We start from the raw sequence: 25,561 nt of genomic DNA on the forward strand, positions 1-25,561 counted from the left end.
TGATCTAATAAAATTCGGAACACTTTCCACGCTGTTACACTGGGAGACACATTCACCTTTCAGCAGGACAATAACCTAAAACACAAAGCCAAATATACACTGGAGTTGCTTACCAAGACAACATTGAATGTTCCTGAGTCACCTAGTTACAGTTTTGTGAACCTCTTGAGGATACCCTAGGATAGGGGGCGCCACAGCGCATTTTGAAAAAAAATCGTTCCCATTTTCAACGGCCTACTAATCAAACTCAGAAGATAGGGCATGCATATACTTATTATATATGGATAGAAAACACTCTAAAGTTTCTAAAACTGTTTGAATGGTGTCTGTGAGTATAACAGAACTCATTTGGCAGGCAAAACCCTGAGACATTTTCTGACAGGAAGTGGATACCTGATGTGTTGTATTGAGTTCTAACCTATCCCATTGAAAAACACAGGGGTTTAGGAATATTTTGGCACTTCCTATTGCTTCCACTAGATGTCGCCAGTCCTTTCACAGTGGTTTGAGCCTTATAGAGTCAAAACTCAGTGAATGACAGGAGTTTGAAATTGGTCACAGGGGATGGGCCATCACCATTATGACGCCGGCGGCCATGTCTGCCCCCACCTTTGGAAACGGTTTTAAAGGCAATGAAATCATCCCCCTCGAATCTTATTGGCTCTCTTGGTGTTAGTGGCCCTGAACATTTATTTTATACAACGTTTGACATGTTTGAACGAACCTACATGCGCGAGGATTGCTTTCAGTATGAAGTGCAGAGCTGCGTTTGGAGAGAGCCATAGGACGCGCTACCAACATCAGGCTAATGGAACGTGAAGTATGGACTTTTTGACCGAAAATACATCTGTTGTGGACCTGGGATGCTTTCTGATGAAGACAACTAAAGGTAGGCGATTATTGACAATATTATTGAAGATGAGATGGTTCATACTGTTGCATCCAAGATGGCGCCGAGCACTGTATATTAGCTGATTTTCTGAGTATCGCATCTCCTTTTATCGCAAAGTGTGATTACCCAGTAAAGTTAATTTAAAATCTGGTATGACGGGTGTTCTCAAGAGATATTCATCTATAAATGTTAGATTGACAATATACATTTAAAAAATCGTTATAGTATAGCAATTTATTGAAACGTAGCATTGTTTACCGGGACGCTTTTGAGGGGAAATTAGGTAGTCAACGTCAGACAGAGATGTAAAATGCTGTTTTTATATATAAATATGACCTTTATTGAACAAAAGAATGCATGCATTGTATAACATGATGTCCTAGGGGTGCCATCTGATGAAGTTTGTAAAAGGTTAGTGCTACATTTAGCTGTTTATTGATAATATGTGATGGAAGTGGTTGGTCGGAAAATGGCTATGAAGCTGCTTTTTACGATGGACTCATCTAATATAATCTAATGATTTGCTTTTCCTGTAAAACCTTTTTGAAATCGGACGACGTGGGTCGATTCAGGAGAGGTGTATCTATAAAAAAAAAAAAAAAATATTTTTTAATTTTGTAAAAAATTATGCTAATTTTTTAATGCTAATTGGCGATATGATTTTTCGCTGGATTTTGATCCCGCTAACGGGATCAGATGCTCAAGAGGTTAAATTGGCTTGAAAATCTATGGCAAGATTTAAAAATGGCTGCCTAGCAATGATCAACAACCATTTTGACAGAGCTTGAAGAATTAAAACAATTATAATGTGCAAATATTGTACAATCCACGTGTGCAAAGCTCTTAGAAACTTACCCAAAAAGACTAAGAGCTGTAATCGCTGCCAAAGGTGATTCTAACATGTGTTGACTCAGGGGTGTGAATACTTACGTAAATGAGATATTTCCTAGTTTACTTTTCAATACATTTGCTAAATTTTCTAAAAACATGTTTTACGTTTGTCATTATGGGGTATTGTGTGTAGATGGATTAGAACATATAATATATTTAATCTAATTTGAATTCAGGCTGTAACAACAAAATGTGGAATAAGTGAAGGGGTATGTATACTTTCTGAAGGCACTAAGTTCTCATCATATTCTTACAGCTACACACTCCAATAATAGTTTGGTACTACAGAACAAATCAAAATGAATATCAATTAAATAAGTAAACCCTGTGAGACTGAATCCTTAGACTCTTGTGTTTTCTTCCTGTGTTCAAACAGACCAAAGGTGGCCTTCTCTGCTGCTTTGACTCATTCAGGAGGGGTAGGACCCTTCAATACTGACACCACACTGATCTACAGTAAAGTCTTCACCAACACTGGCAGGGCCTACAACCCAACTACAGGTACTGACCACACTAATCCAACACAGACTGAATCAGGCTACAGTCCAGTATTACTAACGGTGTCTGAGAGATGGACAGTGATGATCACTCCCTGCTTCTCCTCTGATGCAGGCATCTTCACAGCACCAGTGAGAGGAGATCATTGCCTTTGAAAACCGCACTGGGAAAGCCATGGCTGTTTACCTTTACCACAATGACGAGACGGATGTTTAATAATGACACCAATGATCAGTATTATGAGTACATATCTAATGCTTTGTCTCTAGAGCTGGATGAGAGGGATGTGGTCTACATGCGTCTCCCTGCAGGCCGTGGACTCTGGGATAATAGTAATAACCACAACACCTTCAGTGGCTTCCTGCTCTTCCCTGTGTGAATACACCACCATGACATAATGCTGTAATGAACTAAACTTTCTGATGATGAACAGTTCTGGGGTTAAACACCCCAATGTTCCTCTCTAACCAATAAATAAGCATTAGAAAAGCCAGATGAATCTCTCTTGTATTGTTGATATTTTAGTATCAGCAACATCAAGTGATGACAATTCTAACTTCTGCATCCTGATGATTGTAATGTCATTATCATACAGTAAGTACTGAATAGTACATGTGTAATATATCATTAATTATACAAATAATTGATTGGACTTAAATAGCGCTTTTTCTAGACACCCAAAGGGTGAAGCTCACCTCATCCACCACCAATGAAGGACAGTATGGTGAATGTTGTCTCACCTCCTGCACCTTGCTGCTGTATTTCTCCTGTAGCGTCTCTGACTCTGTCCTCAGTACGACCAGACGCTCCTCCTGACTGGCTAGCCGCTGGATGTTGTCTTGGCCCTGGCTCTGTGACCTCAGCAGCTGAGTGGTCAACGAGCTGTACTTCTCCTCCAAAGTCCTCACTTGATTGGTCAATGAGTTGTTCTCCTCCTCCAATGTCTTCACCTGTGGAAGGAGGGCGAGATAAGCAATGTCAGGGTTGTGTTCATGTAGGCAACACGAACAAAATGTCTGATGTTGAACAATCTTAGCTAGCACCTCCCTGTTTTGCTCTGCTTTAACCTGTTAGGGCTAGGGGGCAGTATTGACACGGCCGGATAAAAAACGTACCCGATTTAATCTGGTTACTACTCCTGCCCAGTAACTAGAATATGCATATAATTATTGGCTTTGGATAGAAAACACCCTAAAGTTTCTAAAACTGTTTGAATGGTGTCTGTGAGTATAACAGAACTCATATGGCAGGCAAAAACCTGAGAAGATTCTGAACAGGGAGTGGCCTGTCTGACAAGTTGTTGTTCATCTTGGCTCTTTTTATTGAAGACTGAGGATCTTTGCTGTAACGTGACACTTCCTACGGCTCCCATAGGCTCTCAGAGCCCGGGAAAAAGCTGAATGATATCGAGGCAGCCTCTGGCTGAAACACATTATCGCATTTGGATAGTGGCTGGTCAGAGTACTCTGAGACTCAGGCGCGTGCATGAGTCGACCCCGTGCTTTATTTTCTTTCCTCTTTTTACCTAAACGCAGATTCCCGGTCGGAATATTATCGCTTTTTTACGAGAAAAATGGCATAAAAATAGATTTTAAACAGCGGTTGACATGCTTCGAAGTACGGTAATGGAATATTTAGACATTTTTTGTCACGAAATGCGCCATGCTCGTCACCCGTATTTACCCTTTCGGATAGTGTCTTGAACGCACATAACAAAACGCCGCTATTTGGATATAACAATGGATTATTTGGGACCAAACCAACATTTGTTATTGAAGTAGAAGTCCTGGGAGTGCATTCTGACGAAGAACAGCAAAGGTAACATTTTTCTTATAGTAAATCTGACTTTGGTGAGTGCTAAACTTGCTGGGTGTCTAAATAGCTAGCCCTGTGATGCCGGGCTATCTACTGAGAATATTGCAAAATGTGCTTTCACCGAAAAGCTATTTTAAAATCGGACATATCGAGTGCATAGAGGAGTTCTGTATCTATAATTCTTAAAATAATTGTTATGTTTTTTGTGAACGTTTATCGTGAGTAATTTAGTAAATTCACCGGCAGTGTTCGGTGGGAATGCTAGTCACATGCTAGTCACATGCTAATGTAAAAAGCTGTTTTTTGATATAAATATGAACTTGATTGAACAAAACATGCATGTATTGTATAACATAATGTCCTAGGGTTGTCATCTGATGAAGATCATCAAAGGTTAGTGCTGCATTTAGCTGTGGTTTGGGTTTATGTGACATTATATGCTAGCTTGAAAAATGGGTGTCTGATTATTTCTGGCTGGGTACTCTGCTGACATAATCAAATGTTTTGCTTTCGTTGTAAAGCCTTTTTGAAATCGGACAGTGTGGTTAGATTAACGAGAGTCTTGTCTTTAAAATGGTGTAAAATAGTCATATGTTTGAAAAATTGAAGTTTTTGCATTTTTGAGGTATTTGAATATCGCGCCACGGGATTACACTGGCTGTTGAGTAGGTGGGACGCAACAGTTTATTTACAAATCCTCTCCTTCTTTCGTGTGTGTGTGTGTGTGTGTGTGTGTGTGTGTGTGAACCAGAGATATGGATATAATGACCCGATGCTTGTGTCTCCGCCCTAACAACAGAATTTTTCAGTTTAATCCACCTGAAAAGACAGAACAAATAATACAACAAATATTGTGGTTAAACTCAAATATACTAATTGATAAAAAAAACATTTTTCGATGACATTTTTAAAAAAGGTATAATTTTAGTGAACGATATCATACATAGGACTGGTGGAGTTATGTCACACATGCAGCAAACAGACAGACATATGGAAATGTCTGCTCTACCCAAAATTACAACCAACTAATTGCAGCATTACCACAAAAATGGAAGAGGCAAGTAGAAGGGGAAAAAATAAGGAACTTGTCTGTCGGCCCTGTATTAAAGAACATAAATGGTTAAAGAAATGTGAGAAGAATAAAAACATATACCAATTTCATTTAAGGAACAAAAAATTGACAGCTGTGCCATATAAATTGCAAAATAGTTGGGAACAGATTTTCGATGTACCCATTCTATGGCACATGTTTTATGAATTGACACGCATAACAATGGCGGATTCAAAACATCGAATTTTTCAATTTAAATTACTATACAAAATTCTTGCAACTAATAGAATGTTATATATATGGGGGATCCAATCTTCCCAGCTCTGCAGATTTTGCTGTGAGGAGGCAGAGTCATTAGATCATTTATTTTGGTATTGTCCATATGTAGCTCGTTTTTGGTCACAGGTCCAGGAATGGCTGAAGAATTGCAACATTTGCCTAGAACTAACACTGCAGATAGCAATACTGGGTGATTTGAAAAGTCATAGTCAATCAATCAATAATATAATAATTATTTTAACAAAAATGTTTATCTTTACTTTACAACCTGTAGAAGCTATGAGAATAGAAAGGTTCAGTACTTTTGTGAAGCATCACAGCACAGTGGAAAAATATATGGCAAATAGAAATCCAAAATGGATGGTGTTGAGAGATAGATGGGAGGGGTTGAATGGAGCTGAAGGGTGGGACTAATAACAAGATAACCAATGTAAAACATACGGGGTCTGTAAAATGTATATAGGTTCAGAAATGTTGTGAAATAGCACAGTTACAAATAGAAATCAAACTGGATGGACATCAGAAATAGAGGAAGGACTAAAAACAAACAAAATATAACTATTGTAAAATAGATTGTGTCTGTAAAATGTGTATAATATGTATAAACTGAAGGTAGAAGCCTAAGTGTTATTGTTTATTAGTTTACTCCAATTGGGGGAAGGGTGGTAGGGTTTGCGGGGAATAATAAAGATACTTTTTTTTAGAATATATGTATATCTATATATGTGTATATGTATGAATGTTTATGTATGTATGTGTAAATGTATGAGTATTTACGTGTATGTATATGGATATATATATTTACCAAAAAAAGACATGGGGGATTGGAAGTGATGCAGACAATTACATTGATGGAAGCAACAATCTTTCCGCAATAATAAGCTGATCCACCCCCCCAAAAAAAAAAAAAAGAATTTGGGTAACACTTCACTTGACACACAGCATCATAACACGGTCATAACCATGTCATAATAGCTGATATAACTTCACATAACAAGTCATAGCACATGGTCATAACACTGTCACATATCACATATTTAGACCTGTAGTAGGCCATACTGTTGTAGACCACACTGTCACATATATTTAAACCTGTTGTAGACCACACTGTTGTAGACCACACTGTTACATATACTTAGACCTGTTGTAGACCACACTGTTGTAGACCACACTGTCACATATACCTAGACCTGTTGTAGACCACACTGTTGTAGACCACACTGTCACATATATTTAGACCACACTGTTGTGTGGTCTACAACAAAGGACTTAAGAAACAAACTTTTAAAGGAAAGTTCTTGGCAGGATTGACACTCTTATGTTGATGTCATAACCATCCATAAAATAATGCAATATATGTCACAACAGGTGTAAATATATGGGTCATGACAATGTTCTGACCATATTAAGTTGTTATGACATGGTTATGACCATGTTATGACGCTGGGTGTCAAGTAAAGTATTACCAGGATTTGTCGTCCACAGAGCGGAACGGCGGGCTGTCAAGCACCCGCCTACTCCTCTCTTTGCATTGGTGGATACATCTCGTTATTTGAATACTTTTTTGAATATTTGATGAGGGGTGTTGATGTCAACTGTCTGTTTTCAATGGAGAGTGAGATGCTATGTTAGCCTCATGAATATGCATCGACCTTCTCAAATTTCAACAGGGACAACTCCGATATAAAGTCTTCTTTCTCCAAGTTGCCGGGATGTCACATACATCACACTTATCAGTACATTGGTAACAACCTAAGCATTACCAAACTTCTATTAGATCATATAAGCCTCACATATCAAAATAGCAATTCATGTTAATCTTGACTAAATTCGACACTCTCTCATTGCCCCTCATACAAAAACTGATTTTGGGCAGAGATCGGGGTCTCGCGTCGCCCCCCCTCGCTCTGGCAGAGCCTGTTTTGGGGTTCTGTATTTCTAATACATACACTGTAGCACCAGACCCCTAGGCATGACAGCAGACCCCTCTCTCTGAGCGCTGAAGGATCCCTCATATCCACTGCCTGCCACACATTAATTCACCATCAATTATACAGCACGTCCACACACACTCTAGAGTGTTCTAATGACAGTAATTACCTACCAGTCATAAAGAGACCGGTTTCACATGAACATCTCTCTCCTGGCTGGCTGATGTGTGCGGTCTCACTCTGACTGGCTGGATGGCTGTGAAGGGACGGTGTTATGATTAAGACTAAATTACACATGGATCCTTGTTTCCACCGGTGTCAGGGGAGGATAATGAAGAACGAGAGAGTGAGAGAGAGAGAGAGAAAGAAAGGGGGAGAGGGGGAAAAAGAGGGGGAAGAGAAAGGAGAGAGAGGTGGGGGGTGAACGCACACGAGATGGGAACCTGTTTAACATTTAGATTGTTTTTTTTTCTACTCACATTTTTTCAGGGGGGTATTGGCGGTGATGTTGGTGGTCTCATCGGGAAAAAATACAAAAAAAATCACACTCGCGCGCAAAAAAAAGAATGTGTTGTGAAAGGTAGGCCTTGAGAGAGGTGTTTTGGTAAATCCTCACACTGAGTACAGTTACATGCACACAATAATACGATTCTTGTGGAAAGTCAGATGAATATAATAGTTTGTTTAAAACGTTTACATGCTTAGCAAGAAGAACGGTTTCCCTTATAATCCTTTTTGCATGGACACGTCTGAAATCAGACTACTGATGGGACTTCAATAAATGCAGAAAATCGGCAATCAAAATAAACGTTCTACCACAGCGAACGTTATTTTTGCGTAGCCTATTTGATTCTGATTTCGGACATATAAAGTTTGTATGTGAGAACTATTTCTCCAATTAATAATTTGAAAGAGTGCTCAGAAAACCAGGTGTTTTAATCAGTGTATACTTACTTTGATTTTGACCTTTTGCTGATTAAGTTAAGCAGAGTAAAGTATTTACATGACTATTACCATACTCAGCCTACTGCCATAATCAGTTTAATATCCAATTATTAGTCTGCACGTAAACATACTCACTGAGTAGGTGGTGGGGTAGGAGAGGAATCCAAACATTAACTCTAAAAGTCTAAAATCACGAGAATAACCATTTTGAAATGTCCTGTCCTGTGGATAGAACAACACCAGAGATTATCAACCCCTAAGCCCTGTCCTGTGGATAGAACAACACCAGAGATAATCAACCCCTAAGCCATGTCCTGTGGATAGAACAACACCAGAGATAATCAACCCCTAAGCCCTGTCCTGTGGATAGAACAACACCAGAGATAATCAACCCCTAAGCCATGTCCTGTGGATAGAACAACACCAGAGATAATCAACCCCTAAGCCCTGTCCTGTGGATAGAACAACACCAGAGATAATCAACCCCTAAGCCCTGTCCTGTGGATAGAACAACACCAGAGATAATCAACCCCTAAGCCATGTCCTGTGGATAGAACAACACCAGAGATTAATCAACCCCTAAGCCATGTCCTGTGGATAGAACAACACCAGAGATAATCAACCCCTAAGCCATGTCCTGTGGATAGAACAACACCAGAGATAATCAACCCCTAAGCCATGTCCTGTGGATAGAACAACACCAGAGATAATCAACCCCTAAGCCCTGTCCTGTGGATAGAACAACACCAGAGATAATCAACCCCTAAGCCCTGTCCTGTGGATAGAACAACACCAGAGATAATCAACCCCTAAGCCCTGTCCTGTGGATAGAACAACACCAGAGATAATCAACCCCTAAGCCATGTCCTGTGGATAGAACAACACCAGAGATAATCAACCCCTAAGCCATGTCCTGTGGATAGAACAACACCAGAGATAATCAACCCCTAAGCCCTGTCCTGTGGATAGAACAACACCAGAGATAATCAACCCCTAAGCCCTGTCCTGTGGATAGAACAACACCAGAGATAATCAACCCCTAAGCCCTGTCCTGTGGATAGAACAACACCAGAGATAATCAACCCCTAAGCCCTGTCCTGTGGATAGAACAACACCAGAGATAATCAACCCCTAAGCCCTGTCCTGTGGATAGAACAACACCAGAGATTATCAATCCCTAAGCCCTGTCCTGTGGATAGAACAACACCAGAGAGGACCCTTCATCCATTAGCCTTAAACCACTCAGCTCATTTTAGCAGATACCTTCATCAAATTAATGAAGACATTTATTGTTAAACACGTTTTTATAAAACATTAATTTTATAAAAACTTTCTCTCCAATTAAACCCCCCCCCCCCCCAGCGGAGCTGACATCAGTTAAATATGTATACTCATCACTAAGAGATCTGAATTATATATCTGGTGTGTGTGTGTGTGTGTAGGTTTGAATTCCTGAGTATGTCTCACTCTGAGCTGATTACTTAATGGTGATGATCATGATGAGTGTGTGTGTGTGTGTGTGTGTGTGTGTGTGTGTGTGTGCATGTGAGTCCTCCTCTGCTTAATGCTGATGACATGTCCCTACATTAGGTTGGCCAGTGAGCCACGGCAGATCAGATAAGCCATATTAATGAGTCTGATGGCTTTCTTCATTATGTCTGCTCTGACACGTAGCCTCATCAAAATGTTTCGAAAATCTACGCCAGAAAAAGAGAACTCGTCAATCGAGCTGGGCTGGCACAGGGAACAGCCGTACAGTCCCGAGAAAAAGCCCTAGAAATTATAACATCAATAGTTGGATGGTTTGTTTTGAAACTTTTCTTCGAGGTTTTGTCTCGGACATACAGTATATGTTAGTTAGGTCCCGCCTCAACAGTCCCGCCTCAACTGTGCCTTTCTAGCTGACGCTCCAGCGCCAACACTGATGGTGTGTAAACAGGGCCAGAGGGAGGGGCTAGTGAAAAGATAGGGGTGGTGAAATTAGAATCTGTCCATGCTAGCACAGATCAATCCTGGGTCAAATACCTTCAAATAGCTAAGAACACGCACCTTTTACACATCCTTTTTCCCCCAATGAGATAGTGTCCAGGTCTCAATTTCCTATGATCAGAGTGAGATACCCGTACGTGTGTACGTGTCAGACAGTGGCCAGTTTGCCTGTCTAACCATCACCTCTCTCAAATGAAGAACAGGATTCCTGCCTAAGCAGTCTGAAGACTTCTGGTTGTTCATCAGGTAACATATCTGAAGAGGTCTGGTTGTCCATCAGGTAATGTATCTGAAGGGGTCTGGTTGTCCATCAGGTAATGTATCTGAAGGGGTCTGGTTGTCCATCAGGTAATGTATCTGAAGAGGTCTGGTTGTCCATCAGGTAATGTATCTGAAGAGGTCTGGTTGTCCATCAGGTAATGTATCTGAAGGGGTCTGGTTGTCCATCAGGTAATGTATCAGAAGAGGCCTGGTTGTCCATCAGGTAATGTATCTGAAGGGGTCTGGTTGTTCATCAGGTAATGTATCTGAAGACTTCTGGTTGTCCATCAGGTAACATATCTGAAGAGGTCTGGTTGTCCATCAGGTAACGTATCTGAAGAGGTCTGGTTGTCCATCAGGTAACATATCTGAAGAGGTCTGGTTGTCCATCAGGTAATGTATCTGAAGAGGTCTGGTTGTCCATCAGGTAATGTATCTGAAGAGGTCTGGTTGTCCATCAGGTAACATATCTGAAGAGGTATGGTTGTCCATCAGGTAACGTATCTGAAGAGGTCTGGTTGTTCATCAGGTAATATATGTGAAGAGGTCTGGTTGTCCATCAGGTAATATATGTGAAGAGTTCTGGTTGTTCATCAGGTAATATATGTGAAGAGGTCTGGTTGTTCATCAGGTAATATATCTGAAGAGGTCTGGTCGTCCATCAGGTAATATAGGTGAAGAGGTCTGGTTGTTCATCAGGTAATATATGTGAAGAGGTCTGGTTGTCCATCAGGTAATATATGTGAAGAGTTCTGGTTGTTCATCAGGTAATATAGGTGAAGAGGTCTGGTTGTTCATCAGGTAATATATGTGAAGAGGTCTGGTTGTTCATCAGGTAATATAGGTGAAGAGGTCTGGTTGTCCATCAGGTAATATATCTGAAGGGGTCTGGTTGTTCATCAGGTAATATATGTGAAGAGTTCTGGTTGTTCATCAGGTAATATATGTGAAGAGTTCTGGTTGTTCATCAGGTAATATATCTGAAGGGGTCTGGGAAGCAGATGAGGCCGTTTCAGACACCATTTCAACCTGATTCATCAGAACACCTCATCAGGCTTGACCAGAAGGATCTATCACCTGGACAGTGGACACATATAAACCCAAGAATGCGCGCGCGCACGCACGCACACAACACATGCACACACACCGATGACAACACAAGCCTTTTCAGAATCCTCTGCCATATGATACCTCATATTGCCTACTGACCAAGACAAACAACAACATTTGGTTCAATCTGTACTTTCTCTCGTTGACTTAATTACTCAATAAAAATTTGACCTAAACTTTTCAGATGGCGAACTGATATTTACAGTAAACACAACATCTGTGACATCAGAGCAGGCAATATTTATACAGGCCTGCTGGAGGCGGAGGAGATAAAAGTTTGACACACTAACGAGCGGCTAACGCTAACTAGCAAAAAGTTCACTTTAGACTCTCATTAAAACACTTAAACACACACACACGTATGTGTGTGTGTGTCACAAAGCCATCACTAATGCTGTCAAAAACAGCATGAATGACTCTGATCAGCTCTGTGTCAGTGTGACCGGTCTAATCAGTTATGGGGATGTGTTTGAAGAAGATGGCTGCAGAAACATCTTCACTGAACACCTCAGGGCTTTGATTGGAACTGGACCCATGCAGAGACACACAACCATTGATGTGTGTGTGCGTGTACAGCTTTGGCTTTTAAAAACACTTTAGTTCAATACATTGAAAAAAAAACATCTAGCACTGAGCTGTGTGGTACATACTTTAGCCTACAGAATGAATGATTCAACATTCCAACTTTACACTGACAGGAGGATAAGAACTGGAAGACTGGAATAAACTTTTTCCTTTAACAAATTTGACGAGAAGGATATCCTGCTTTCACTGGAACAGGCCCAGATCCCCTCCTTTTGCGTGAAGAAAAGACACAGGAAAAGGGGCTACAGGTGGGGCGGCCTTCTGAGAATCCGTAGACGAGCAAATAAACTCACACTACCATCCGTTCTTCTTGCTAACGTGCAATCATTGGAAAAGAAAATTGATGACCTACGATTAAGATTATCCTACCAACGGGACATTAAAAAAACTGTAACATCTTATGTTTCACCGAGACGTCGCTGAACAACGATACGAACAATATAGAGCTAGCGGGATTTTCCATGCACCAGCAGAAGACAGACGCTACCTCTGGTAAGACGAGGGGTGGGGTGTGTGTCTATTTATCAATAACAGGTGGTGCGCGATGTCTAATATTAAAGAAGACTTGAGGTATTGCTCGCCTGAGGTAGAGTACCTTATGATAAGCTGTAGACCACACTATCTACCAAGAGAGTTCTCATCTATATTATTCGTAGCCGTCGATTTACCACCACAGAACGAAGCTGGCACTAAGACCGCTCTCAACCAACTCTATAAGGCCATAAGCAAAGAAGAAAATGTTCACCCAGAAGCGGCGCTCCTAGTGTCCGGGCACTTTAGCCTGTTAGGGCTAGGGGGCAGCATTGACACGGCTGGATAAAAAACATACCCGATTTAATCTGGTTACCACTCCTACCCAGTAACTAGAATATGCATATACTTATTACATATGGATAGAAAACACCCTAAATTTTCTAAAACTGTTTGAATGGTGTCTGTGAGTATAACAGAACTCAAATGGCAGGTCAAAACCTGAGAGATTCCTTTACAGGAAGTGGCCTGTCTGACCATTTGTTGAACTTCTTTTCCATCTCTATCATTTACTAAGGATCTCTGCTCTAACGTGACACTTCCCACGTCGTCCATAGGCTCTCAGAGCCCGGGAAAAAACAGAATGTCGTCATTCCAGCCCCAGGCTGAAACACATTATCGCCTTTCTCAAGTGGCCGATCAAGAGACACTGGCTTATGCGCGTGACCCCGACCGCCCCCGCCTTTGGGATTTTTTCCTCTGTTTGCCGAAAAGGAGATTCCCTGTCGGAATATTATCGCTTTTCTACGAGAAAAGTGTCGTAAAAATTGATTTTAAACAGCGGTTGACATGCTTCGAAGTACGGTAATGGAATACTTAGAATTTTATTGTCACGAATTGCGCCAAGCGCGTGACACTTCTTTACTATTTCGGATAGTGTCTGGAACGCACGAACAAAACGCCGCTATTCGGATATAACGATGGATTATTTTGGACCAAACCAACATTTGTTATTGAAGTAGCAGTCCTGGCTGTGTATTCTGACGAAGACAACAAAGGTAATGAAACTTTTATAATAGTAAATATGATTATGGTGAGTGCTAAACTTGCCGGGTGTCTAAATAGCGAGCCCGTGATGCCTGGGCTATGTACTTAGAATATTGCAAAATGTGCTTTCACCAAAAAGCTATTTTAAAATCGGACATATCGAGTGCATAGAGGAGGTCTGTATCTATAATTCTTAAAATAATTGTTATGCTTTTTGTGAACGTTTATCGTGAGTAATTTAGTAAAATGTTAGCGAATTCCCCGGAAGTTTGCGGGGGGTATGCTAGTTCTGAACGTCACATGCTAATGTAAAAAGCTGGTTTTTGATATAAATATGAACTTGATTGAACAAAACATGCATGTATTGTATAACATAATGTCCTAGGGTTGTCATCTGATGAAGATCATCAAAGGTGAGTGCTGCATTTAGCTGTCTTCTGGGTTTTGGTGACATTATATGCTGGCTTGAAAAATGGGTGTCTGATTATTTCTGGCTTGGTACTCTGCTGACATAATCTAATGTTTTGCTTTCGTTGTAAAGCCTTTTTGAAATCGGACAGTGTGGTTAGATTAACGAGAGTCTTGTCTTTAAATGGCTGTAAAATAGTCATATGTTTGAGAAATTGAAGTAATAGGATTTTTAAGGTTTTGAAAATCGCGCCACAGGATAGCAGTGGCTGTTACGTAGGTGGGACGAATTCGTCCCGCCTAGCCTAGAGAGGCTAATGCAGGCAAACTTAAATCAGTTTTACCAATTTTTTACCAGCATGTCAAACCATCAAAGCGTAGATACAGGATTAAGATTGAATCCTACTACACCGGCTCTAACACTCGTCGGATGTGGCAGGTTTGAAAACTATTATGGGCTACAAATGGAAAACCAGACGCGAGCTGCCCAGTGACGCAAGCCTACCAGACGAGCTAAATGCCTTTTTTATGCTCGCTTCGAGGCAAGCAACCCTGAAGCATGCACGAGAGCACCAGCTGTTCTGGATGACTGTGTGATAACGCTCTCGGTAGCCGATGTGAACAAAACCTTTAAACAGGTCACATTCACAAAGCCGCTGGGCCAGACGGATTACCAGGACGTGTACTCAAAGCATGCGCGGACCAACTGTCAAGTGTCTTCACTGATATTTTCAACCTCTCCCTGACCGAGTCTGTAATACCTACATGTTTCAAGCAGACACCATAGTCCCTGTGCCCAAGGAAGCAAAGGTAACCTGCCTAAATTATTACCGCCCCGTGGCACTCACGTCGGTAGCCATGAAGTGCTGTTCATTGACTACAGCTTAGTGTTCGACACCATAGTGCCCACGAAGCTCATCATTAAGCTAAGGACTCTGGGACTAAACACCTCCCTCTGCAAATAGATCCTAGACTTCCTGACGGGCCGCCCCCAGGTGGTAAGAGTGGGCAACAACACGTCTGCCACGCTGATCCTCAACACTGGGGCCCCTCAGGGGTGTGTACTTAGTCCCCTTCTCTATTCCCTGTTCACCCACGACTGTGTGGCCAAACACGACTCCAGCACCATCATTAAGTTTGCTGATCACACACAGTGGTAGGCCTGATCACCGACAATGAGACGGCCTATAGGGAGGTGGTCAGAGAACTGGCAGTGTGGTGCCAGGACAACAACCTCTCCCTCAATGTGAGCAAGACAAAGGAGCTGATCGTGGACTTCAGGAAAAGGCGGGCCGAACAGGCCCCCATTAACATCGATGGGGCTGGAGTGGAGCGGGACAAGAGTTTCAAGTTCCTTGGTGTCCACATCACCAACGAACAATCATGGTCCAAACATACCAAGACAGTTGTGAAGAGGACAAAACCTTTTCCCTCTCAGGAGACTGAAATTGGCATGGGTCCCCAGATCCTCAAAGGTTCTACAGCTGCACCATCGACAGCATCCTGACCGGTTGCATCACCGCCTGGTATGGCAACTGCTCAGCATCTGACCGTAAGGCGCTACAGAGGGTAGTGCGAATGGCCCAGTACATCACTGGGGCCAAGCTTCCTGTCATCCAAAACCTATATAATAGGCGGTGTCAGAGGAAAGCCACTGCTACTCGCTGTTTATTATCTATGCAGGCACTTCACCTCCACCTACGTGTACAAATGATCTCAACTAACCTGTACCCCTGCACACTGACTCGGTACCAGTGCCCCCTGTATATAGCCTTGTTATTGTATTTCTTATTGTGTTACTTTTTATTATTACTTTTTATTTTAGTCTACTTGGTAAATATTTTCTTAACTCTTCTTGAACTACACTGTTGGTTAAGGGCTTGTAAGTAAGCATTTCACGGTAAGGTCTACACTTGTTGTACTCGGCGCATGTGACAAATAAAGTTTGATTTGATCAGAGAGAGAAATAGTGTGTCTGACAATCAAAATCAGTTCCTAGCCCCTTCCCCGTGTCCTAGCCCCTTCCCCTTCCACGTGTCCTAGCCCCTTCCCCATGTCCTAACCCCTTCCCTAAGCCCCCTACTACTGTGATGTTTACCTGTGTGTGTGTGTGTGTGTGTGTGTGTGTGTGTGTGTGTGTGTGTGTGTGTGTGTGTGTGTGTGTGTGTGTGTGTGTGTGTGTGTGTGTGTGTGTGTGTGTGTGTGTGCATGCAAGAGTTCTCCCAGAGGATTCCCACTCACTGGGAATGTTACATTAGGGAACATATGGGAATATTACAATTCCAAAGTACCTTTCTAGGTTTATAAAACAATCCATGCTCTGCCAACCAATTCACAGAACTAATTAGAAGTAGGGAGAGAGAGAAGGATATAAGTTGAGGTGTGTGTGTTTACTTGTTCCTGTGTTGTGTGGTTGTCTCTCTGTGTGTTGAGTGTGTTCTCCATGGCCTGCTGTAGGGCCAGTCTCAGCTCTGCAGACTGCCTCTCCAGCCTGTCCACTGTCAGCCTGCAACACACACACACACACACACACACACACACACACACACACACACACACACACACACACACACACACACACACACACACACACACACACACACACACACACACACACGTAAACATCAAAGTAGTAGGGGGCTTAGGGAAGGGGCTAGGACTCAGGGAAGGGCCTAGGGACTGATTTGGAACTAGGCCGAATAGTGTCAGTAAGAACAGAGGGGAATCTGAATGTGATCGATAGAGGGTCTATTTCTGCTCTGCCTCAATAGAGACTGGCTGCCGTGGTTACTCGATCAATACGACAAATTATGAGCATTTCCTCAAGCTCCCGACCAACCCCATCCCCAGAGCAGCCCCAGCGCAGGCAGCCCCAGCGCAGCCCCCATGGACACCACTGGCAGACCGACTGGGCACAACACAGCTAAATATACACACAATATATAGGACGACTAAATATACAGATCCTATAGCAAACCTAAATATACAGGCTATATACACATCCATAGTACGGTCTCAATATGCACCAATTTCAATGTTATAAGTATATTCAGGAGTGCTGTACATATGTGTTATAAATTGGCTATAGAACCCAAAGACAGTTTTCTCAGTTCACAATAAAAAAGATGGAAGAGAGAGGGGTGGAGAAGGGGATAATGGGGGAATCAGGGGACGAGAGGGGAGGATGGGATGGGGAACTTCCCAGAAACAGCTGAAATCCATTTAGCATCATGTTCATGTTTAGTTGAATAATGACCATTTGGGAGCTCTTTTCTCATACAGACTGACTCCTCTTAGCTATTGGCCCATATGGATGTTAACAATTTAAAGAGAGGGAGAGAAAGAGAGCGTGAAAGAGGGAGAGAGAGAGAGTAGAGAGAGAAAGGGAGAGAGCGCGAAAAAGGGAGAGAGCGAGAGAAAGGGAGAGAGAAGGGGTGAGAGAGAGAGAGAGAGAGAGAGAGAGAGAGAGAAGGGGTGAGAGAGAAGGGGTGAGAGAGACGGGGGCAGAGAGAGGGTGGGGGGGAGGATTCTGCATTAATGTGATGAGGTCACCATACTGGCAGAGATCTAGACCACAACCACAGACAGACACCAGACATTTCATGCTGCATTTATGCTGATGTCATCACAATGCTGAAGAGACACGGGCCAACCTGTGAACTTTGAACTTGGTGACCTCATGTACGGCACGGTACGAGGCAGGCCAACATGCACATTCTCTAATATGTCCATAATATGCCCATTTGGAGAGGATGGTAATCTATGAGTACTGCTGGCGTGTAGAGTAACCTTGTCTGAGACCTGAAGAATTGTATTAATTCCCCATGTTCCCTTCTTACCTCCTCCTCTCCTCCGCCTGTCTTCCTTCTCTCACACTCCCCTCCAACCGCCAAACCTCCTCTCCACGACATGACAGCTCCTCCACTGATAAAGGGAGAGAGACAGAAAGAGAGAGAGACAGAAAGAGAGAGACATCATGAAAACTATTGGCTCCAGTTCAACAGGGAGCAGTACAATATGAACGCATAGGAGGCAAAATGAAACCACATTTGAAAGATGTTTGTCAGTCTAAACATTAATTCATACTTCCCCTGAAAATTACTTCTATAAATTCTAAACCATTTTCATATGCCACAACTAATAACCCATCATCTTTATATTAAAAAGTAAGTGCGGGTTCATGTATAATGCATTCTTCAACTATTCAAGGTTCTACAGTGTGACTATTATTCCTAAAAAACCAAATTGTAGAACGTAGCAAAGAGATGAGCGATGAACCTTAGATGAAAATAAAATAAAGCTCTAAATAAAATGCAGTCAAATTAATTAAAACGAGAACAATGCAAGTAGCTTCTCATTAAAGGCACACAAAGCCAGAGAACAAACATTTAGCCACTATGAACCCTGTCAAAACAGGGCTTTGTTGTGTCACACAAAGGAAACACTTCCTCTTTCGGTCAATAGATGGCACTCCTCACCTTACACAGCACACAAAGCGTGCACCCATCCATTCAATCATTTTGTTTCCCTATCTTTCTCTCTCTGTCTCTCTCCCTCTCTCTTTCTCTTCTATCTACATGGAATAAAATCATATTGTCCACCACGTAGTAGGTTTAGCATAGTGTGTTTATAAAGCATATAAAGGTTTTTGCTCTTTGTGAAACAGAATAGCCTTGCATTTTCATGAGTCTGTTTTTCAGCGAGTCACCATTTGCTTAAAAGACACATTTTGGGATAACCTCTGTCGCCCCTTTTATTCATTGTGGGTTTAAAACCATTGTTTTAGACAGTTTTTGCCACTCAGTCAGGATGCAATATGGTACACTAAACTCCAGGTCACCTGTGTGTCATGGATGTGTCTGCTTGCATTTGTGTGTGCATTTTAAAATGGTTAGAAATGGGTATGATGCTATTAGTGACATATGCAGTGATTGTGGTGGGAGGACTGGAGAGAAAAGGACGGGAAAATGAATACTAAAACATCAACACTTGATAAATCCATGATTCATTTATGGCTTTGCAGAATCCAAACGGTTTAAATTGCAGCCGTAGGAAACTGGAACCTGTAAATATTTTACGATGCACAAACAGACTTTGATTTATTTTCATTATTTTATTCCAGCCCACCTTGGCTCGATTGCTGAATCTCAAGGTAAAAGTTTGTTATGAATCTAAATAATCGATATAAAGAGAACGAGTAGAGATGCATCTCAGGTTGATTCACATTCATCAGGAATCAGTTCAATATAACCTCTCTCACACTGACCATCCAGGGAGGGCAATTAATGCTGCACAGGCTTTCCTGTTTACAAACACACAGGCAAAGGTTAGGAGAGCAGACTGTAACCCAAAACAACACATGCAGAAACTAGAAAATGCTATTTCAGTTATTTGTGATTAATATTGTCAATTTCTATGGAGACTGTAGGAGCAGAACAGACCCAAAACCAGTCGGTGTCCTGGCTGAGTGGGTTGTATCTTCCTTCTTTATTTTGAGGGAGTTGGGTACAAAAACAGATGGGCCTTTGCCTTACTTCCATCCAGTGATGCAACACACACACACACACACACACACACACACACACACACACACACACACACACACACACACACACACACACACACACACACACACACACACACACACACACACACACACACACACACACACACACTCCCTCTCTCTGTCAGTGTTGTATTTACAGTGATCTGGCAGTGGAAGATGAGCCCCGGGCTATAACACTCTAACACACTACCTAATGCTCAGACTAGCAGGTAATCTGGTGTCTCACATCCTCCTTTGATACACACTGATCAATACACTGCTGTAACACCAGTCATTTTCTTCTGCTTCTACCTGCCTTTTCGCTTTCTTTTTATTAGGCTACATTTATAATTCATATTACACTGGCTGGATACGCAGACACAGACCTGGGTGTGTGTGTGTGTGGGTGTGGGTGTGTGTGTTCTAGAACAATAATAGCAAAGATCAGTGCAAATGACAATGCGTTTGGTTGTCTGTGTTCGGGCCCAAAAACGCATTTTGATTAAAAAAAATATATAATTACGTTCAAACGGCTCTCCGGTGAAGTCGTGGCTTGCAACATACGCCTAGTTTCATGAATCGGGTCACATATACACTATACATACAAATGTAAGTGGACACCCCTTCAAATTAGAGGATTTGGTTATTTCAGCAACACTCATTGATGATTGGTGTATAAAATCAAGCACACAGCCATGCAATCTCCATAAGTAACATTGGCAGTTGAGCTTCCCCGGTCAACTGTAAGAGTTGTTATTGTGAAGTGGAAACGTCTAGGAGCAACAACGGCTCAGCTGCGAAGTGGTAGGCCACACAAGCTCACAGAATGGGACCGCCGAGTGCTGAAGTGCGTAAAAATAGTCCGTCCTTGGTTGCAACACTCACTACCGAGTTCCAATCTACCTCCGGAAGCAACAGTCAGCACAAGAGCTGTTCATCGAAGCTTCATGAAATGGGTTTTACACCAATCCAAGCGTTGTATGGAGTGGTGTAAAGCTCGCCGCCATTGGACTCTGGAGCAGTGTAAACGCGTTCTCTGGAGTGATGAACGGCTCTTCACCATCTGGCAGTCCGGCAGATGAATCTGGGTTTGGCGGATACCAAGAGAACTCTACCTGCTCCAATGCATAGTGCCAACTATAAAGTTTGGTGGAGAAGGAATAATGGGCTGGGGCTGTTTTACATGGTTTGGGCTAGTTCCAGTTAAGGGAAATCTTAACACTATAGCATACAATGACATTCTACACAATTCTGTGCTTCCAGCTTTGTGGTAACAGTTTGGGGAAGGCCCTTTCCTGTTTTAGCATGACAATGCACCTGTGCACAAAGCGAGGTCCATACAGAAATGGTTTGTCAAATTCGATGTGGAAGAACTTGACTGGCCTGCACAAAGCCCTGACCTCAAACCCATCAAACACCTTTGGGATGAAATGGAACGCAGACTGCAAACCAGTGATAATCACCCAACATCAGTGCCTGACCTCACTAATGCGCTTGTGGGCTGAATGGAAGCAAGTCCCCGCAGCAATGTTACAACATCTAGTGGAAAGCCTTCCCAGAAGAGTTGAGGCTATTATAGCAGCGGGGGGGGGCAACTCCATATTAATGCCCATGATTTTGGAATGCTTTTCTGCAAGCAGGTGCCCACTTACTTTTGGTCATGTAGTCAATACATGTTAGAATCCCCTTAAGGCAGTGACTACAGCATTGAGTCTTTCTGGATAAGTCTGTAAGAGCTTTCCACACCTGGACTGAACAACATTTGCACATTGTTATTTTCAAAATTCTTCAAGCTCTGTCAAATTGGTTGTTGATCAATGCCAGACAATAATTTTCAGGTCTTGCCATACAGTTTTTACTTAAAACTGCCTGAAAATGTAACTCGGCCACTCAGGAGCATTCACTGTCTTCTTGGTAAGCAACTCCAGTGTAGATTTGGGCTTGTGTTTGGGTTATTGTCCTGCTGAAAGGTGAATTAATCTCCCAGTGTCTGGTGGAAAGCAGATCGAACAAGGTTTTCCTCTAGGATTTTGACTGTGCTTAGCTCCATTCCGTTTCTTTTTTATGCTGAAAAACTCCCCAGTCCTTAACGATTACAAGCATACCTATAACATGATGCAGCCACCACTATCCTTCAAAATATGCAGTGTGGCACTCAGTAACGTGCTGTATTGGATTTGACCCAAACCTAACGCTTTGTATTCAGGGAAAAATGTAAATTGCTTTGACAATTTTTTAAAAGTATTACTTTAGTGCCTTATTGCAAACAGGATGCAGGTTTTGGAATCTTTTTTATTCTGTACAGGCTTCCTTCTTTTCACTCTCTGAATTACGTTAATATTGTGGAGTAACTACGTAGTTGATCCATCCTCAGTTCTCCAATAACAGCCATTCAACTCTGTAACTGTTTTAAAGCCATCATTGGCCTCATGCTGAAATCCCTGAGCGTTTTCCTTCCTTTCCGGCAACTGAGTTACGAAGGGCACCTGTATAATTTGTAGTGACTAGGTGTGTTCATACACCATCCAAAGTGTTAGTAATTATCTTCACCATGCTGAAAGGGATATTCAATGCCTGTTTTTTGTTTTTTTACCCTTCTACCAATAGGTGCCCTTCTTTGCGAAGCATTGGAAAATCTCCCTAGTCTTTGTCTTTGTGGCTGAATCTGTATTTGAAATTCACTGCTCGACTGAGGAACCTTACAGATAATTGTATGTGTGGAGAACAAGGGTAGTCATTCAAATATCACTGCACACAAAGTGAGTCCATGAAACTTATTATGTGACTTGTTAAGCACATTTTTTATTATGTGACTTGTTAAGCACAAACCCTTTGTTATTCAACCCCATAACAAAGGGATTGAATACTTATTGACTCAAGACATTATAGCTTTTCATTTTTAATGAATTGGTAAAATGTTCTAACAACATAATTCCACTTTGACATTATGGAGTATTGGGTGTAGGCCAGTGACAATAAATCTCAATTTAATACATTTTAAATTCAGACTGTAACACAACAAAATGAGGAAAAAGTCAAGGGGTTCGAATACATTCTGAAAGGCACTGTAACCGGTGTGTGTGTGTGTGTGAGTGGAGGTTGATTTGAGGGCTGCTATGTCTCTCTCCAGGGTCTAAACCAGGAATATACGCTGGTCATTTCATCATCTTTAAACTCCAAACTAGTGTTAAAGACAGGGAATAGAATGGTGCCTCTGAAGCAACTCAGATCCACAGGTTGTATATACTGTACGTTATTACAGCTAAACCATGCTTGTTTCTGTGTGAATATTTCATGAAGGATGTAAATAAAAATATTCTCCCTATCAACATGATGAGGGATCAGTGTTTAAAACTGGACAAGATATATTGCATGTATATACACGCACGAGGTAAAAACAGTTAATTGGTTTGTTCTCTAATTGTGCAACAGAATTCATAAGTGGTTTTAATTGTATCAACATCAGTATATACACATACCATATTCTGACGATTATAAAGGCTTTACTAAAAGACAAACTGAGTAGTACTTAGAGCTGGGACGATGAACCCAAAATGATCCACACCGACCATACTGATCATTTACCAAAGGCATTTTTCCGATATCGTTCAAGTACAATAAGTAGCCTGTGCTAAAGAAATGTGTTTAAAATGAAATATGGGCGATTGTTAAGGCCTTTAAGAGATGAATAGGGTTCAAGTAGTAGGGTTCTTCATTAATGTCTTAATGGGATAATTGATGGCTACAACCATCAAACTAGCAGCAGTAGTTTACTGTATGTAACGCTAGGGCGTAGTGGGTGCAGCGTCAGGAGAACCATCAAACTAGCAGCAGTAGTTTACTGGATGTAACGCTAGGGCGTAGTGGGTGCAGCGTCAGGAGAACCATCAAACTAGCAGCAGTAGTTTACTGGATGTAACGCTAGGGCGTAGTGGGTGCAGCGTCAGGAGAACCATCAAACTAGCAGCAGTAGTTTACTGTATGTAACGCTAGGGGCGTAGTGGGTGCAGCGTCAGGAGAACCATCAAACTAGCAGCAGTAGTTTACTGTATGTAACGCTAGGGCGTAGTGGGTGCAGCGTCAGGAGAACCATCAAACTAGCAGCAGTAGTTTACTGTATGTAACGCTAGGGGCGTAGTGGGTGCAGCGTCAGGAGAACCATCAAACTAGCAGCAGTAGTTTACTGTATGTAACGCTAGGGGCGTAGTGGGTGCAGCGTCAGGAGAACCATCAAACTAGCAGCAGTAGTTTACTGTATGTAACGCTAGGGCGTAGTGGGTGCAGCGTCAGGAGAACCATCAAACTAGCAGCAGTAGTTTACTGGATGTAACGCTAGGGGCGTAGTGGGTGCAGCGTCAGGAGAACCATCAAACTAGCAGCAGTAGTTTACTGTATGTAACGCTAGGGGCGTAGTGGGTGCAGCGTCAGGAGAACCATCAAACTAGCAGCAGTAGTTTACTGGATAATAAAATGTGGTGCACATTCATGTTATACACGTATCATTCTATTTATCATTATCACATCAATTCATGCAATTTATCATGATATGCATTTTTGCCCAACTTTAGTAACACTTACAGTATGTAACATTGATTTATTGATCAGTGAGGTATGCCATTGGAAACATGCTATTTTGGAAAAAGTGAATGAATTATTGAGTTGTACTCATAAGCAGGATGGTGGTGGGGCATTGACAGGAAAGGCCTTATTATCTCTGCACTGGAGAAAGCTTTAGTATATAAGGCTTTCCTATCTATATGCATCACCAGCTGTCTTGTCCTCTCCTATCAGACTCTCCTCTCCTCCATCATCCCTTGCTATCGCTCTTTCCCCCAGAACACTCATATTAAATGTTATTTACATCGAAGTGTTTCCACGGTTGCGAGGGTTCTAGAAACAGAATGTGATGGATCATTCTTTCCTCCGGACTCCGCCTACCTGTCTGATGATCATCTCACAGTCAGCCAATCATAGACCGACGCCTCTGCAGTCTGACGTGGCTTATTTCTGCTCGTGACACATTCAGGGCCAGTTTCAGTCAAACAGGCCTTGGTGATGTATATTACTGTACATGCAATAACTTAGTTTACCTCAACATGTTGTGTTTTTTCTCTCTCTCTCTCTCTCTCTCTCTCTTGCTCTCTCTCTTGCAGATAAAAGGTGTGCGTTTCAACTAAGACAATAAAGATATGTTGATTGATTAGTACCTGTCTGTCTGTGACTCCTGCGTAGTTCCAACAGGGCCTCTTTGAGTGTCTGCGCCTCCTCTTTCTCTTCTTCCAGCTCCCTGGTTCTCCTCTTCACCTCCTCTTTCTCTTCCTCCAGCTCCCTTGGTTCTCCTCTTCACCTCCTCTTTCTCTTCCTCCAGCTCCCTGGTTCTCCTCTTCACCTCCTCTTTCTCTTCCTCCAGCTCCTTGGTTCTCCTCTTCACCTCCTCTTTCTCTTCCTCCAGCTCCCTGGTTCTCCTCTTCACCTCCTCTTTCTCCTCTTCCAACTCCTTAGATCTCTTCTTCACCTCCTCTTTCTTTTCCTCCAGCTCCCTGCTTCTCCTCTTCACCTCCTCTTTCTCTTCCTCCAGCTCCCTGCATCTCCTCTTTAGCATCTCCCTGGCCTCCTCACCAAGTCTGTGTTCCTCCTCTCTCTGCTCCTGCACCTCCTTTCTGAGCCTCTGCACCCAGTCTTTCTCCTCCTTCAGATCCTTGGTTCTCCTCTGAAGGAGCAGCTTGGTTTCCTTCAGGTCCTCCTCAACTTGCTGGAGCAAGACATCCTGCCCCTGGATGGTCTGGCCAGAGAAAGAGTGTGTGACTGTTAGTTACTATCTAAACAGTCGAAAAGGTCCCAAG

The 25,561-nt window shown here is 42.2% G+C and overlaps 1 protein-coding gene across 8 annotated transcripts in view; it reads right to left on the reverse strand.

The window, feature by feature from the left end:
- The window catches only part of LOC106578416 (trichohyalin), a 123,671-nt gene that overhangs the window by 15,394 nt on the left and 82,716 nt on the right, over positions 1-25,561 (reverse strand). For 4 of the 8 annotated variants that reach the window (XM_045702054.1, XM_045702053.1, XM_045702056.1 and 1 more), the window contains 4 exons: positions 24,926-25,500; positions 18,013-18,097; positions 16,568-16,679; positions 1,847-3,231 (listed from right to left, as the gene is read on the reverse strand). In XM_045702054.1, the coding sequence (XP_045558010.1) occupies positions 2,978-3,231; positions 16,568-16,679; positions 18,013-18,097; positions 24,926-25,500 (1,026 nt within the window). In that variant the 3' untranslated portion in view covers positions 1,847-2,977. Of the gene's footprint in view, positions 1-1,844; positions 3,232-16,567; positions 16,680-18,012; positions 18,098-24,656; positions 24,726-24,925; positions 25,501-25,561 lie in introns of those variants that run through there. The other 4 variants (XR_006760675.1, XM_045702058.1, XM_045702055.1 and 1 more) reach the window with 4 other exon arrangements.

Source organism: Salmo salar, chromosome ssa19, assembly GCF_905237065.1.
Source record: "Salmo salar chromosome ssa19, Ssal_v3.1, whole genome shotgun sequence".
Lineage (NCBI taxonomy): Eukaryota > Metazoa > Chordata > Actinopteri > Salmoniformes > Salmonidae > Salmo > Salmo salar.